At 37.9% G+C, this 18,272-nt stretch overlaps 2 protein-coding genes across 3 annotated transcripts in view; one reads left to right on the forward strand and one right to left on the reverse strand.

Moving 5' to 3' along the window:
* The window catches only part of IDUA (alpha-L-iduronidase), a 45,529-nt gene that overhangs the window by 21,903 nt on the left and 5,354 nt on the right, over nucleotides 1-18,272 (reverse strand). The window lies entirely within an intron of this gene.
* Nucleotides 1,525-17,908, forward strand: SLC26A1 (solute carrier family 26 member 1). 2 transcript variants are annotated; one of them, XM_014259664.2, is made up of 3 exons: nucleotides 1,525-1,555; nucleotides 11,131-11,781; nucleotides 13,142-17,908. In XM_014259664.2, exons 2-3 carry the CDS (start codon nucleotides 11,161-11,163, stop codon nucleotides 14,660-14,662), a joined length of 2,142 nt encoding a protein of 713 aa, XP_014115139.1. In that variant the 5' UTR covers nucleotides 1,525-1,555; nucleotides 11,131-11,160; the 3' UTR covers nucleotides 14,663-17,908. The 2 variants fall into 2 exon arrangements, with proteins under 2 accessions (XP_014115139.1, XP_005530971.1); XM_005530914.3 differs by lacking the exon at nucleotides 1,525-1,555 and adding an exon at nucleotides 4,567-4,737.

Genomic DNA, 18,272 nt, shown 5'->3' on the forward strand with positions numbered 1-18,272 from the left:
TGATGCAGTCCAGCACCTGCTGGACCTATTTGCATATCAGATATAGTTTCAGGTGTATCTTTCTGTAACAATCCTTGATCCCCCATGGGCAACTTTATATCTAACTTGAATATATCACTTGTTCTCAAAATGATACTGAGTTTATTTTCCAACTTTCTAGTGTTTAGTAACTTCTGATGGTGAAAAGGCACAATGAATATGCCTTCCATGTCTTGTTCTAAATCCTGAAGAATTTTTGTGATGAGTGGTTTCTGAGTATTACTGACAACCAATCATAAGCCAATCTGGAAAGAGCAGCTTTTAAATGGCATGCCAGTGTCTGCTCTTCACTCTTGGATATAAATATAATAAACCTCTTATAATTTAGGAGTTAAAATTAGCCAGTTGGATTTATAGACAGTTTTCTATGAGATGCAAACCTACAAGTCTGTACAAATTGAGATCTGATAATTCTATTTTGAACCTGGGTTTGATGTTACAAGTTAGACTAGTGGTGTATTATTAAATATAGTATGATAGCTCTTACATTCCATGATCTTCATGTTCATGTATTACCCTTTTTCCTTCATTCTTCCTACATCCTAAAAATCTTCCATTAATATGAAAAATATCTCCCCTTTCAATATAAAGATGCATTACACTCTGTGTTTATGAAATATGAAAATTTACTTCACAATGCAGTAAGAAATCATCTGTTTTCTTTGCACCCAGAAATGGGTTTTCAATATCCAGTTAAGATTAGACAAAATTTCAAGGAATGAGTGAACAAGCTTCAGAATTCTAGAGAGACCATCCTTGCTACATTAAATTTCCCTCTAAGATATACAAATATCAGTAGAAACATTCTTCTTCATCAAGCAGGCTTTGCTTCTACAGGTCTGGCTATTTGGGGATGAAACAGGCAGGATTTTTTAAAAGGCAGGAAAGCTCAGACATTTTACACTCAGTGCCAGCTGATTTACGTAAATTCTTCCTATGATATAAGATTTATCAGCTAGACCCCCCTCATGACTTATTTTAATAAAAATCCTTTTTCAAAGGACAAATCTCGATTAATGACCATTGACAATGAAGCACTAAGTGTACTGACAGTTCCACATGTTTCCTGCCCTAATCTCATTTAACACATTAAGAGTATTTTTTCATCTAATTGAATTAAGTACATAAAACCCCGATACTGTTTAAAAGACTGTAAAAAGCTGCGTCAGGACTGCAATTCTATTTGAACTCCATACAGTGTAACAACATCTATTAAAGCAGAATAGCAGAGATGAGTAAGAAGTCAGAGGTTACCAGCTTCTGTAATGCAATGATTGAAAGTTTATCTTTTACCTGTGATTACACTCTACAGGACAAAGATTTTTCCAGTGCTAGTGTTTATTTATATTATCTCACTGTAAACATTACGAGAGTGATACCCAACTGGCAAGGCCCACACTACATCATGATACAATTTCTAATCTATTCTTATAGAAAGCTGTGATCCTGAGGTACTGTGCTACTGGGTGCTGATAAAAAGCTATTGTGGAACTACTGCAGCTACTTTGTGCCTTTGGTAAGTGCTAATCCATTGGTTTTGTAGTGAGAAGTAGAAAGGGGCTTGCATGCTGAACGACGGCCTTCCTCAATTTTGAATATACAAATTTGCATTCACCTACAACAGGAACTACAGATTTTTTCATTTAAAAAAATCAATAACATGACTCTCTGCATATCTATATATATATATATATATCTATATATATATATATATAAATAATTTTCAGCTGCACCAGTCATTTCTCACAGCTACAGAAGGAACGTTTGATGCAGTGCATAGGGGACTGGAAGGGAGTGGATGCCTACTTTCAGTACACCCATCTTTCCTATTAAATTGCAACCAAATGGGTCCTTTTTAGGTACATCACATGGTTGCTATGATATAAAGGTAAATTACAGAGTAACTGAAGCTCGAGGGCTCTTTAAACAATGCAGGCATTAGGCTTAAGAGTGTTTTTAATTCACTGAATTTTTGAACTTCAAACACTTGCACAGAAAGAAGAACATGGTTACTGCATCTGGACTATGTACTTTTGAAGATTTGATGATTCTGTGATTCTAAGATTAACCATCCATATGTGACTAATTTTGCATTAACTTTTTTAATAGTTAGATTATCAATTATGAATTGTACACAGCAATGCCATGAATTTTTCTGAAATATCTGAAAATCCTCAAGTAAATGTGTCAACAGAGTCAAATACATTTTATATCTTTACATCATTTATTTCATAAGTACTTCTGTTCAATTCTGCTCTTAACCCTATATAGTTTTTAAACCAATTGAAACTGTGCATCTCTTCATAAATAGTAAGTCACACAAAGGAAAATCACCAAAATTACTGGTCAATGATCATTGTTCTTTTCTACTGTAGTTCCTATTCTTAGAGATACGCATTTCATTGTAGTACCTATTTTGGCCAGTTACCACTGTTCCACAACTCAGCAGCTGACAAGGAAAGACAGCACTTTTAGAACTGAGTCCTTTTTGTTAGTGCCAGTAGAATTCAACCAGGATGCCAGAACCAGCCCACTCAGAATTACTGCTGGACTGAAGCCTTGATGAATGACTTCATGTAATGGAGTATGAACTCTCATCTCCACAATCCACTAATGAACCTTCTGTTGTCACTGTATTTGTATGTTAAGTAAAACTTGTTCATCATAAAACACAGTTCTGTCAAAATTATGTAATTTTCAAAATTTCTACAGAGATAGCTTCATTTTGTCTCTTTTTTCCTGTGTGGAACTGTCCTGTCCAGAGATATTTAGCCTCACTGGTACTGTCCCGTACTGAAAAAAAATATTCAAAATTATTATTTGAAGTTTCTTTCTTTTAGATTTAAGAAAAAAGGTGTTATTTTTAGGCTAGCTTGAAGCAAAACAAAATTACAACTTTATATGGAAGGGGTAAAGTGATAATGATACAATAATATCCTCCTTTATCTTAGGAGCCTGATATGGGGAAAAGTGCTATTGGAGAAAAATGCAGAAAGGTCCCTGTCAACAAAATTGTTAAATTGGGAAAACCCCAATTATTCTGCAAATTCCAAGACTGCAAATACCAGAAGTAACAGAGTTTCCAAATACTGGACACACTGAAAAGGAGAACAAACTTACTTAGGTACTGAGGCAGATGGCACACACATTTTAGGAGGTCGCTAGATAGTTCTAAGAATTAGACAATAAAATGGATGAAAGTATGAATTTGAGACACTTGAGTTTAAGTCACTTTATTTTTAATGAAGTAATATTGCAAGGCTAAAATCAAATTAACAGAAGCAGTGAAATCTTCTATTCTGTAGAGCACAAATCAAAGAAACACACTGTCTTTGTAACCACTGTACAAAATTCGTTATGCAGATAAGGTGTATTACTGCATCCCAGTTTTAGTAAGGGGTACTTTATCAAAGGGGAAAGGGATAGGAGTGGTTGACAGGGCCTTCCATTACAAAGAAGCAAGAAACAGGATTTTAGCAAGATTGAAATTACCTTTAGATTTTGGGTTTAGAAAATCACAACTACTACCACCAAGTCTAAGTTCCTGGCAGTAGCCAGTAGTTTTAAGAATCCATGACCAGCTTAACACCACAGAAGTGAGTTGTAAGATGCTTCCCTTTCGATTCCTCCCTCATCTAAGTTTTGACTTTCATTTACATAATTTTTATGTTTCCTTCTTACTTTGAAAGAGCAGCAAACAACTTTTTGCACAGGGACAAAAGACAATGCTGGAAACTGGCCCTCTCTAGTCTTGCTTGTGTGCAAGCAACACAGTCTTTTTGTGGCATTGCAACTACCATCTCAGATTCTTACTGCATGCCAGCTCGTGTTCTTCCTTGGCTGAGAAATAGACACATCTCCTCATCCCTTAGCTTGTAGGCCAGCTGAATACAGCTCATACAAGTCATGGCCTTGTGCCCAACCTGTTAATCTGCACTGCTTAGTAACCTATCACCTATTACCTATCACCTTTGTCAAGGGGAGGAGATGGATGTTTATTTATCACTTGGATAGGTCTGCACTTACACAAAGATCTAAGATAACCAAGAGGGAACTTGGTCATTTATATACCTCACAAGAATGAAGTAGACTTTCAACAGAAGTATATCTTTGTCCTGCTGATCTGCCTACATTATACAGTCTTTGGTTTACACAGAAGCAAAAAATATTGTGATCTGAATGTGCTGACATGTAGAAACAGAACTCTGACCTCCAGCTCTCTCATCCTACGCACTGAGCAGAACAGGACTTAATCCAGCCTGCAAAGGACATAATTCTCAAGCAAGACGGATGTTCTATTCCTACATCTTGAACAAGTAAAATCAAAAGCTAATGTTACATGAGGATGCAAAAACCAAATCAAATCTCATATGAGAATTAGCTTCAAAGGTCAGAGATGTGCTAGCCTGAACTCAGCACAATTTTTGGATCAGCACTAGTTAATTAATAATCTTATGAATTATTTAAACTCAAATCCTCAGCTAGTGCTACATATATATCCAGCTTTACAAATTGATACAAGTGACAATACACTACCAAACAGCAAGCTCAAGATTCCAAAACTACACATTCTTACCTTGGGGAATATTTAGCTAATAATTATCCTTTATGCAAATAGAGAAATGTCTGGCTGAAGACTTCCATTCATTCCAACGTGCAAAAACAGAGCTGGTACATTCCTGTCTAAAAGCTATCCAGGTAAGAGATTTGTCTCCCTTCCTGTGCCTCTGAATTCAGGTTAATTTGTTCTTTGCCTGTTTTCAAAGGTGCAAAATTGCCTCTTTTCACTTATTTGCTCATGCTATTGTTTTTTGGTTTATCATTATATTGTTGTTCGTAAATATTGCTTATAAGGTAGACACTGAGCAAAAGTCTGTAAAACATATAGTCAGCTGTAAATGGTATAGCAATTATCTTTCCTGAAACTCTCAACCAGGAGTTCAACCATTTGGTTAGTTTTTAGTTCGATTTAAGAAAATGGCATATACTAGGCTTATCTGTTTCTTAAAGTACTACATTGATATTGAAACTGAGAGCACTTTCTTAGGGCTTAAGTACAGTCTTTCCCAAGAAAAGAGTGTTTCCAAAATACTATCTTTATTGCATGTAGTAAACACAAGATGTCACAGAAAACAACAGGAAAAACCGTGAGAATGGACTATCAATTTGGTTTTATCTGTGAGAGCTTAGTATGGCTAAACAATGCCCAGCAAAATCACAGGGCAGAAAACAGAGCTTAGTATTCAACTTTATGAATGATGACCAGGGTCCTGAAAAGCTATCTTGAAAGACTTTTTATTTAAATAACAGACTTTCACTTTGAAACAGCTACTTTCCCAAAAACAAGGAATCAGATTTTCAGTAATGTTTTTTGAATCCACAGGAAATGCCTTTTTAGTGGTCATGTCCTAGGACTCTCCAGAAGAATAATGCTGTGTTGCCTTCAAGAGCATGTCAATAGTTAAATCAGCATGTTCTGGAATCCTTGAACAAAATCTGTCTCTGCAGAACGAGTTAAACTACTTGATCTGTATTTGCATGTATGATCATTCCCAAAGATGATCTTGATGGGATAGCCTTAAGAACAGGTGCTGGCTGACTGTATGAGTTCTACTGCTCCAGCCCACTTATCAGTTCTAGGATTGTTACCTGTCAGTGGCTGTCAACTTACTCACTCGAATATGGAACTGAGAATCCTTGGGAAAACAAGACTTGAATCACAGCTGCTGGTGAATGCAGGCATTCAATAAAGAGATAACTTGCCTGGAAAATCCTAAACCAATTTACAGTTGGAAATAAAAATTGTGAACTGGAGATTTTAATTTGAAATACACAAATCTAAAAGACTCTCAGAATAAAACTCTCCTTAGTATAGCAGTTTCATTTGTAGAGGACATGATCTGGCTTTCCTGTCTTGTAGAAACCACTAAGCTGGAATCCTATTTCCTCTTTCACATTTGATTTACTATAACACTGAAACTCAACATAAAAATGCTTTGAAGCAACAATATTTTATCCCAACATAGTGAAAAAACTAACCAAGCCTATCAAGTTTCACATGATTTTCCTAAAAGGCATTGCCATGTTCTGTGCCTGTAGTCTGACAGCTTGCTAGGTCAGTGTATAAAAAAATGGTTTTGGTTGCTGGCGCCTTGCTTACCTCTGCTTCCAAGTATATCTTAGTTCTAAAGACAAAAATACAATAGCTATTGCAAGATAGAAAGAAATACTCATCTCACTTGTTCTGTTTTAGCACCTCATGACTTCTAAAGCTTTCAGGTTATGCTGACATATCTAAGCAACCCTGCAAACAAAAGCAGATTAATAAATCAAAGCAGTAGGTGCTAAAGCAGTATTGCCTTATAGTACATGCAGCTCAGGGTACTTAATTTCAGTCTAGTCAGTTCTCACAAACTAAATGTACTCCCCACATCTGTTCAAATATGTCCAAACCACCAATTGCTGGCTTAGGTTTTTATGCCACCATAAAGGGTCAAAGAGCACCGGGGCATAGTTTCTAGGTACCTTCCTCTGAAAAAAACCCCAATTTGCAAGAATAACACACCCCTGTACATTGAATCTGTGCACTGTGAGACTAACCACGGAGCTTTTTCAAAATTGTGTCATTGCTCAAAACGAGAACAGTAATGTAATCATAGCCATTAGAGCCAAGAAACGTTTCTATGAGACAGAAAAGGGTTCTGATATGAACGATGAGCAATTTGAACAATTTAATTTGTTTCAACATCTGTGTTTCCAATCAAATGTTTAACGAGACTGATGTCTCTGATGTTTTTTAGTGAGTTATGCAACAAATAAATTCAAAATCCATACTAACCATATTAGTTTTTAGTGAATTTTTCATAGTTCTAATGTGAAGAAAACAGCAAACATCACTTGGCTCAAACTCTTTAAATGGCTCTATCCTAACTTACACTTGAAATCACTATTTCAGCAAGAAAGCAATTTTGCTACAAAGCTGTGATACCATCTTACTTCTGCTTTAAATAAAGCATTTAAAATATCTCAGCAGAGGGAGACAGGCTCACCCTTGCTACTTCTTCTGGGCTTTTTAGAGATACAGCTTCAGACTTTTTGGTGGACAGTCAGGATGGGGAGGCAAAAGGATGCAAAAGAATAAAGATTTTGGGGGTTGTGCTGTTTCACAAAGAACAATTCATTCATTCAGAATGGTGATACAGGCAGTAGCAGCAACAATCTGCTGCTGAAGAATCTGCAAAGAGAAATTACACATGAACATACTGTGATTAGTGTTTCTTCCCCTAAAGAGACGTTTTGTCAGGTCACAGGCATGATGGAAAGATAGGAAGAAAGGTGGGACTAAGGCAAGTTGGAAACTCAGCAGTTCGTTTGGCTTGAATGGCTCCTTCCCTTGTTTCTCTTTTTCACAAAATAAAATGAGTCAGTGCATTTAACCTGAAAGAATAAATGGTTCAGACAAGGTTCTGCTGAATTATGTTTGCTTATATGGTCAAGGGAAACTTGAAAAAATTTCACTGTGAAGATTCAAAACATAAAAGTACAAGTAAAATAACCAGAACTACTTTCTGTTGTAATTATGTGAATGTTACACATGTACATGAATGTGCACAAAACTTTCACTTGTTTTAAACAGTTGTTCCAATACTTAAGTCAAATGCAACAAACTAACATGTTTTATGCTACGTGCTGCTTCATCTGTGCAGCCCTGTTAAGAACAGCTCTATCAGCAAATGATGACTTGAACAAAATGCAAACATCATGCTCTGTGGAGCTCTGGAGGAAGAAAGGGAGGAACAGTGGGTTTCCATTTGTTAGTGTAGCCTAAGCTGTAAATGGGTCATTTGGTGAACTAGTAACCTGACCCCGCTAGGGCTCCTGCATTCTGCTAAAGTATTACCACTTTGGAAGGATGGTGTTGTCTCTCAGTGCCAGAAGCAGAAGGCTGGAGTCTGCTCATGTGCACAACAGCAGACAGATCTCCTCTCCTCCATTCTGTCTTTGGAGATAGCAAGAACCCTGGAAGCTCCAAGCTCTGTTAGGCTGTGTAAGGGGATAGCACACATCTGGGGTGGAATCCCATTTCCTTCAGGTGAAGCAATGAATTACAGGCGTCACAGCCTGGCAATTATTGGGTTACACAGCTGAAAAATGGGTTGTTGATAACAATGCCCCTTCCCTTATTTGGTGTGGCTTTATGGCATTCTAAAAGCAACAAGGAAACTTTAAATATTAACAGCGTCTGCATACCAATCTAGGTTGAGAGCTGACTGCTTAATAGCTACCATGTTCATTTGACATGGAATTTGAAAGCATATATAGCAGAATAAACAGTAACTTACATGAAGGAAATCCTTATGCTCAGGAAAAAAAAAAAAAAACTGAAGAAAATTGCTTCCTGTCAGTTTGAACACAGAAGAGACATACTTTACTGTACTATCTTTTTTGGGAGGAGTGGGGGGAGGCAGGGAGGCTTAGTTGTTTTTTACAAAAAGCTATTATTTTGATTATCCAGTAAGCCAGTATAGGTAGTATATATATTACTAAACTATTATTCAAACACAAGATCTCTTAATAGATTTCCAAAGAAATTATGCTCCAATCATCTTATGTATTAAAAATCACTACTATCCCTCAGGGAGTTGCACAAACAACACACACATCTGAATTGTAATGGGGTTTTTTTGGTAAATGGCAAATTATTTCCAGGTAAATTGTATGAGATCTGAGAACAGCAACTATGCTATTAAATATATGAGCCTAGTGTACAGAAGCTGATGCAATCTCTTCGATGTAGCCTATAAAAATCACTCATTGGATATTGCACTGCCCACTAGCTTTTAAGTATGCAGAGCAAGGGCACAATATTTATTTCCTGGCTGGCTGAATTCACTTGGCTGTAAGAAGTGAGTGGCATTTGAATAAAGACTTGCTGTCCTCATGCACAATTCTCTCACTCTCCAAACTAATTTAGGTAAGACAGGAAGTATTGGGATTTTGCCTTTTAAAAATGAGTGTCTTTATTAAACTTGCTAGCATTCTGTATTTGGTAAACTTCATTCATATGCTCTTAAGTACTTCACCTGGTGCTGTAACTTCATTTATCTTTTCTGTCACCTTTGCATTCTAACAAAGACTAGATCCAATCTATTTTCCTGTCCAAGCAGATCTTGATTAGCATAACTATGCAGTTTATTAGGGTCTAAAGCAAACTTAGCACTGATAAAAAAAACAGACATGGATCTTTATAAATAATAACATTAAATTGCAATTAGTGTTCCCTTTTGATGGAAATAAACCTTACTTACACACACAAAGAAATGTATATAATGGGAGCTAAAAATGGGTTTATGTAATTGGGATGGATAAAAATCTACTGATTTTTTAAAATATATTTAGACTACTATGCAGGTCCTTTTCAACTTGGACAATCAGTCCACACAATTCTCACAAGAATCTCTGCTCTGCCTTTTACCACATTACAAATTACCTATAACACTTGAAAATGCTGCTTTGAATTGTGGTTAAACTTTGAATAGCCTTTGAAATCATGCTGTATCACTTATCTGTATGCTGTATCATAATACCTGGGAACTTGTTTTAAAGTTCTGCACTAGTTACAGATACACATCTTCTTATTTTCAATCTGGTGGCAAAACACAATTATTAAAATCTTGAAAACTCTTTCTAAGCAGGATAGACAAAACACTTTCTAGTAAGCCACTCTCTATTTGGACTGCTCCAGGTCAAAAGCTTACAGGCCATTGATAATCTGTTCTTTTGCTTTTAAATTATGTTTCCAGGTTGGATTCATTAATGCTTTTTTTAAATTCAGAATTTTACACCTTAACAGGCTGTGACCAAACATTAATAAATCAAAACGTTCTTCTTAACAACAAAAAAATCCTATGAAATTTACAGAGAATTCTGTCAGTAGCACCTAAACTGTGTATTAACTGCTAAAACCAATAAAATTTACCAACAGAATACTGTGCCAGTAAGTTTAACTTCAAGTTTTATGAAACTGATGGGTACAGAGTCTGCCTCTAAACACTGAAAGAGGAAAGAAATAGCTTTTAAGTGAAGACAGGCTTTGACACTATTGCAGTGCCACTCCTGGCACCAAACAGCTCTGATGCAGAGATCCTGGCTGTTAATGTCGAATTTGGTGAAAACAGTTGTGTCCATTGAGGCAAGAGACATCAAAAGCATCCCCATCAGAGGAATACAAATAATCTCAGCCATCAGATATTAGAAAACAATTAGGAGAACCATAGGAAACACTGCTGTGTTTGTTCTGCTGTACATATAATTATTTGTTATAGCTCATTATTGGGATAACAAAGTTGGGTAACTGTGGGTTTAAACCTGAAAATAATAGCATGTAGCACTCTTCCAATGTGGTAATGTCATGGTGCTCGGTCCGTATGTTGCCAATATGGTGGTATTTGTGAGTAGATATTTATTACCAGAAGCTGCATATCAAAACAATCCAGAATCTACAAACAAGTTCATGTTACATAGCAGGTACAAAGAGTCCATCAATGGTTTATGTACATATCTTTTATGTATGACGAAACTGCTGCTCTCCAGAAAACTCTGCTTTACAGGTCCTACCAGAAACATTTTTCTCCTCTGCACTGATGACAACTGCAGTGACAGATCATTATACCCCATGAGAGTTATTAATCAATGACTACAAGACGTACTTGCTATACAAAAACATTACAGCCTACCTCACTAGTGCATGTTTATTGCACACCATCAAGTGCTGCCTCTGGTCAAAAAGACCTTTATGACAGAACATTTAGAATAGATGACAGAAATCTTTGTCATACAAAAATGAACAATTTAACCCCATTTTTGTTTATTAGAACAAACTGGATTCAATCGAAAGTACTCCTTAATGTGTGCAAGAAAGGGCAGATTAATTTTTTAGCCTTATGCATCACTGGAGCCCTGTGAGAGTGTTTTGTTGGGATGATGCTTCCTTAGGAGCAAAATCAGATGATAAACTTTTAGAGTTAAGGAACTGTGCTAAAAAAAACCTTCACGAATTGCAGCCTGATGGAGATTTTCTTCACTTTGCAGGAACACATAAATGAAGTAAACACTGGGAAAATGGAAAGACCACTTGAGGCTACCAGAATGGAAGACAACACTTCACCCTGCTTTCTCATGGAAAGAAAGACTCATGTCAAGACTAACCGGAAAGAAGTCATGCTAGCTAAGCTGAGAAAGAGTTGCACCTGCACGCCACAGAAGCTGAAGAACTTTCTTATGGACTTCTTTCCCGTTTTACGGTGGCTTCCCAAGTACCGATGCAAAGAGTACATTTGGGGGGATGTTATGTCTGGGTTAGTGATTGGGATCATTTTGGTGCCTCAAGCAATTGCATATTCACTGCTGGCAGGTCTGAAGCCCATTTATAGCCTTTACACATCATTCTTTGCCAACATCATCTATTTCTTAATGGGCACATCCCGACATGTCTCAGTTGGCATTTTCAGCTTGATAAGCTTAATGGTGGGACAAGTTGTGGACCGAGAACTTCTCTTGGCTGGATTTGACTTGAATGATGATGCCTCACCAGCCTCGGGTGATGGCTCACTGCAGAATGACAATCTGTCCAACACAACTGCCTTCAACCTTACCATTGTGGGGATAAATGCCGAGTGTGGGAAAGAGTGCTACGCTATTGGCATTGCTACAGCCTTGACATTCATGGCTGGAGTGTATCAGGTAAGTGGTTGCTGACATCCAGAGGCAAGGTATGAAGCTCCTAAAGCTTTTTTGCATGACCTAAGCTTTGACTGTCTTTCAATGAGATACATCATCAGTTAATTTGAATGTACCTTGGACATATTTTCTCCAGGAAGCCTAACTGTAGGCAACTCAGAGACACCATAAGGCATGCAGTTTTCTTGGCTGCTAGCAAACACAGGTAAAACAAGAGTCTTCAAAAAAACCATTAACATTGTTCTGATATTCTTCTGCTTCTTGGCCTTGCTCCTTTCATGGGACAATGAGGTCCAATACAGATGTAGGAAATTCCCATGCAGCTTTGACCTTAACAATGAAGAAACATCTCTCTTTCCCTTAATATTTTAATAGGGGTACCTACTCAACTACTTCTACATGTTCAGAATATGCAGTTCAGTATTTTGACAGGGGGTGCTAACTGCTGTCCTAAAGATAATTTGAAGAACGGACGAGAAATAGACTGACTAACCTACTTTTCAGAAAATGGCTGTGCTTGACACTTATCAACATGCTGCCGTCACAAGGATATCAAGAGAGCACAGAAGGAAGCATCATGAACATACTTATCTGTTAACTCTGTGTGTATATATGTGTATGTGTGTGTGTGTGTGTGTGTGTGTGTGTGTGTGTGTGTGTATGTATATATGTATGAATGCAGAAAGACCTACCTATCTCCCTGCTGTAGTAAGAAATTTCAGGTTACATATATGAACAAAAAATCCCCTTGTGAAGCTGGGTTCTTCAAAGCCGCCTAAGGAAGGAGAATCAACTAGTTAAGGAAAGAATTGTGGACTCTGTGGGCTGCTCTGCCATTTCTGATCTTACGCATGCCACAAAGGCCATCTGTGCTCCATTCTTCCCTCTGTCCACAGGGCTAAAATTAAAAGTTCTTTAATACAAAAGCTAAAGTAGGAATCTTATTTGTTGTCACTTAAGTTTTGTTTACACAGAATAGGCCATACATTTTAACTTTATTCACTTTAAGACAGAAAAAAATGAAAATTGACTTTGGTATAAAAGAAGTATTTTGGACCCACTCTTCTTTTGCATGTGGAATAAAAATCAGGCAAGCCAATTCAGTGAGTCACTTCAGACATATGTTCCATTGACCACCCTGTCTCAAACTCCTCATTCACCTCTTGGGTTTGTAGCGTTCCACAACAGCAAAAGGAATCACGTTTTAAAACAGACTGGAAACAAAAAATTATAATTCCTGTTTCAAGAAGCAGCCATTAGCCAATACTGGCTTTCAGCTAGTTCTCCCCCATCTGAACCTAATTATTTGCAGTAATGGTTACAGCTCATGGTTTGTTTTATTTTTCCTCTTCTGTTTCCTCAGGTTCTAATGGGGATCTTCCGTCTGGGTTTCGTATCTATGTACCTATCTGAGTCCGTACTAGATGGCTTTGCAACTGGTGCTTCCTTAACCATTTTAACAGCTCAAGTGAAGTATCTGATTGGAATAAAAATTCCACGTAGCCAAGGGCATGGGATGCTTGTTATTACCTGGATTAACATTTTCCGGAACATTTCTCAGGCTAACCTTTGTGATGTCATCACAAGTGCCATTTGTATTGTAGTGCTGGTCACTGCTAAGGAACTCGGAGATCGGTATAAGCATAAACTGAAATTTCCTCTTCCCACAGAGCTGGTAGTTATTGTTGTGGCAACATTAGTGTCACACTATGGTAAGCTAAATGAAGTGTATGCATCCAGTGTTTCTGGAGCTATTCCAACAGGATTTATCCCTCCAAAGGTACCAGAGTTCAACTTAATGCTCCGAGTTGCTCTAGATGCTTTGCCTCTTGCCATAGTCAGTTTTGTCTTCACTGTATCCCTTTCTGAAATGTTTGCAAAGAAATATGCTTACACCATCCGAGCCAATCAGGAAATGTTTGCTGTGGGGTTCTGCAACATCATTCCTTCTTTCTTCCACTCTTTTGCAACCAGTGCAGCTCTGGCAAAAACACTCGTCAAAACATCTACAGGCTGCCAGACTCAAATCTCTGGAGTAATTAGTGCAATGGTGGTTTTGTTGGTGCTGCTCTTCCTGGCACCTCTCTTCTACTCCTTGCAGAAGTGTGTCCTGGCTTGTATTATCATTGTCAGCCTTCGGGGAGCCCTGAGGAAGTTCCGAGATGTGCCAGCACGGTACCATGTGAATAAGGTGGACACACTTGTTTGGGTAGTTACCATGTCTGCCTCTGCCTTGGTCAGCACAGAAATAGGGCTGTTGGTTGGCATTGTTTTCTCCATGCTATGCATCATTGTTCGGACCCAGCGGCCACGGACAGCCCTGCTTGCTCAGATCCAAGACACAAGCTTTTATGAGGATGATTTAGAATATGAAAATCTCTCTACTGTTCCAAAGGTCAAAATATTTCGGTTTGAGGCCCCACTTTACTATGCAAATAGAAATTACTTCCTGAAGTCTCTATACAGATTGACCAATTTAGATCCTAACCTAGAAGCTGCTATGAGGAAGAAATATGAGAAGAAAGAAAAGCAGCATCTGAAAAAGGGAAATCACGGAACTCCTAATGGACTGGGCATCGGAGAAACCACTTTGCAACTAGTTCCTAAGCAAATTGAGTTCCAAGCCCTTGTTGTAGATTGCTCTTCCATCTCATTTTTGGACACCACTGGAGTTAATACTTTAAAGGAAATCCTGAAAGACTACAAGAATTTAAACATTTCTGTTCTCTTGGCTTGCTGCAATCCCTCAGTGATAGACTCTCTGAAAAGGGGAGGTTACTTTGGAAAGGATTTTGGATGTATGCAGGAAATGCTATTCTACAGTATACATAATGCTGTGCTGTTTGCAAAAGACCAAAAGCTTCCAGCAGATTGTTCAGTTTAACCCTGTGTCTTCTGGGATGATTCACTACAAAGAGACAGATGGAGAGGGGTAGTTTGCAACAAGTAACTTATCAGATACACTGTTGGCTTTGTAAAGCCATTCCCCACAAAGTGTTCCACTTTATATCATATGCCATGAAGAGCAGCCACTGGGGAGGCAGCCCAGGACAAGCATGGAAAGGTTAGACTCCCACCTTCACTTTAAAATGCAGGCAAAGGCAGTTTGGATTAACTTGTCCATGATACCATGATCAGTTGTGACCCAGCATGGATGTCAGGGAATTGTTGTGGTGGAAGGCCTGCTCTCCCAGTTGCTCTCCCAGTGATTTAATGGCTGGTTTGTATTAAGAAGGCTAAGCCACTCCCATGAAAATGCAATCAATATGGCATTCTGGACACATAATGGTTTAAACTGTGACTTGCAAGGCCCTGCCCCTTCCAATCATTCTAGGTGTACACCTAAACAAGTCCCCACTGTTAGCATAAAAATAAAATGTATAAAATATTGTGGAATGTAGAATATCTCTCCTCCTTGATCACACAAGCCTAACAGCATAACCTGCCACAGGAGAAGAAAACATGATCCATTTCAGGTTCCTCTCAAAATTACCATTTCCAAAAATTTCTGGCTTTGGAGTCACAGGACTCATCTGTTCTACTGGATTAAATCTGTCATAATTAGTTACTGTAATACCCCTAATTATGCTGGAATAAATATGACTCTGATGCACAACTTTTTAACTAGTAAAAGGATAAACAGGATTAAGAAAAATGAATGGCTTCAACTGGCAGCTACCTAGCTAGTTGTACCACCCTGTAAAATAAGTTGCTTCTGGTGGGCAGATGCAACTCTAATTCAGGGATACATAAGGACCATCAAACATAAAACCTCAGAGCTGTGTTGCAGCACATCACTATCTTCCTACAAATGCCTGCCTGGGTTCAAAGAAAAACAAAAGAAAATAAGGGTAGGGTGGGAAGGTAAATCTGTGAGTTTTCTTGAAGGGGATTGATGGATCAGTCAGAACTGCCTGGCTGGTCTTCTCTGATGCAATGCTAATAAAGTATTACAAGTAACATACATGGGTCAAGTAAATGAAGCAATGCTTTGTAACTTGTGTATCCCTCTATGTTGAAAAACTTTCACCACTGATTGTACATACTACAGATGTTGTGTGGATTTTGTTTGTTTGGTATATTTTTCCTATCATATTAATCTTTGATTTGAGGTCTACTAGACTGTATTTTCTGGGACTGGTTACTTTCTATAATAATTTGCATTAACTGCTGTTCATTATGCTTTATGTCATCAATTGTATTGCTGTATATGCATATCTCTCTTCAAAAATAAGAATATACTTGGGTTTTGATTGTAATGCAGTATTCACTGTTCTGGCCCATGGCATGGGCAGAATGTTCCATTTCATACTCGAGTTCATAATTACCTGCACAGAAGGTAAGACAGCTGTGCTCACTCTCTCTCCTTTTTCACGTCAGGTTCAGACATCACCAAGCATGGAAGGAAATTCTATCACAGCTGTATCTCACAACTAGCAGACTCTAGAAACATGTTCCATATATGTAGAAGCCATTTCTTGTCCCATTTAAAAAAAAAAAAGAAGTGAAGTCAACACATCATATGACTTGCTCATTTCAACTTTTTAGGTCACTGAGTAAAAGAATAAACAAACTGAGGTTCTCCAAGTGTCCCAGAGCCTGTCTGGCTCTCAGAAACAAGTATTTTCTTAGAGGAAAAGCAGTGCACTTCTAAAAGACAAAAAGTATCTTCACGGGGACTAGGACTAGCACAGTATTTAGGTTATTCAAGGCTGATGCCTCATGCTCTCATTACAAAAGAAGCCTATCAGCTGCACACTGTTAGTAATGCTAAAGCAGCAAAACCTGACAGAAACATCTGACATGAGATTAAAGGATTGATCATTAGCAGTATTTTCGTGTCATAAAACAATCCACATTACTATTTAAATTGCTGAATTGGTATGATTAGCTTCTTTCAGTTGTAAAAGGAAGTGAGCGGGGCCCAAGGACAAAAACTGCTTTGTACCTGCTTTTGTAACCATTCCTTGATCAGGTAATACCTCTTTTAAGGTCCTGTTTGGGCCAGCAAGGCAAGTGGGTTTAGAAGGGTTACTACCAGACAGTGTTCAATATAGACAGTCTTAGGCCACTGTGCTAAAGCAAGCTGTCATTGGAAGTAAAACAAAACACCCTACCAATCTACGCTTTTTTTTTAGCTTTATGGATCCAGCTACCAACATAGAACACAAAGAAAAAACATGGAAATGGAAAGATACCCTTAACTCCAGATTAATCTCATTTTAAAAGACAAAAAAGAAAAAAAAAAAAAAGAAATTCCAATGGAAGGTGTATCCTTGCAAGAGTCTCTGGAGAATAATGAAGAGAATAAGGATACCTAAGTAAAGAAACCTAACTACACATAAGACAGAAGGTAAACTTTAGAACTTACGCTATGAAGAAAGAAACTATTGGTCAGAAGAAACTGTAAGAACAGTTTCGTGCTTTGGTTTTATTGGCAGAGCTGGTTCACCATCTACTGCATTGGACATTGTCAAACAAAGCATGGAAACAGCTTCAGCGCTATGATGTAGGGATGTTGGCAGACTGAATTATTTCTAAGGAGTATGTAAAATGTAACTAAAAAAGCAAGCCTTTTTCTGGTACCTCTATGTTTGCTATACTGAGTTATACTAAGATTAAAGATACAAAGATTGAAAATTAACAAAAACTGCTGATTCTCTTCTCTCCTAATCTATCAGAAATTAGCTATCGTGTCTTGGAAAGGAGCTGGGGATAGGCTTGTAATTCCAACTAGGTTAATACTAATATTGGAGTAAAAACCATTATATGCCTTTTAGGAAATGTTAAATGCTTCATGTAGGTTGACTGTTTTTGTTCACTGTGATGCCTTGTGATTTACCATATATCATATATCCAACAGATCTTAGTACTGCTACGTAAGAGTGGGAAACGATTCTTAACTTGTGGACTGTGTGTGTCCCTTGGAACTTGGCAAAGAGCCAGAGTTTTCAGCTCAATGTGTCCTGTCTTGTTGACTAGTGAAGCATGGCCAGAACGTGTGGTCGAAGTGTCAAAATAGCTCTATTTACTGGGAACTGTCCAGTCTATGAATGACACCCTGGATTTCCCCACAATCATGAATATTCCTGTGTCACAAGACCAAGACCAAGAGACAAATGTGCGCTATTGGCTGGAAAATAAAACGAGGAGTTCTTTGGAAACAGTTTGCCTTATGGTGTCCTTTCACAGGTGGCAAAATAATGGGCTGACTCTGAATAAAGACAAAGGTGAAGAGGGACACTTTCTTACTAGGAAATGTTAAAATAAAGGGATGCACTTGATATTGGGGGATTAGAAAACAATGAGAAAGACCATGACAGCAATAAGACAGGGAAGGTGGCAGTCTTTTATTTGAGCATATCTACTTCTTGGCAGAAACATTTGTGTCACCTTTTTTACAGATGGCAGCAACTATGAAGAAAAGCAAAGCCTCTGTTAGATTTTCACAGAGGTCCTCTGTTTTTTCTAAGTTCTATTCCTCAGTCAAGTGC

Source organism: Pseudopodoces humilis, chromosome 4, assembly GCF_049639895.1.
Source record: "Pseudopodoces humilis isolate 2021_Gansu_Grassland_sample_001 chromosome 4, ASM4963989v1, whole genome shotgun sequence".
NCBI lineage: Eukaryota > Metazoa > Chordata > Aves > Passeriformes > Paridae > Pseudopodoces > Pseudopodoces humilis.

What these genes read in the sequence shown, in the direction of transcription:
- SLC26A1 (XM_005530914.3), top strand. Translation starts at nt 4,648, where the DNA reads ATGCAAATAGAGAAATGTCTGGCTGAAGACTTCCATTCATTCCAACGT. An exon ending in CCTGTCTAAAAGCTATCCAG is followed by an intron (nt 4,738 to 11,130) that starts GTAAGAGATTTG and finishes TTCACTTTGCAG; the next exon opens with GAACACATAAATGAAGTAAA. An exon ending in TCATGGCTGGAGTGTATCAG is followed by an intron (nt 11,782 to 13,141) that starts GTAAGTGGTTGC and finishes CTGTTTCCTCAG; the next exon opens with GTTCTAATGGGGATCTTCCG.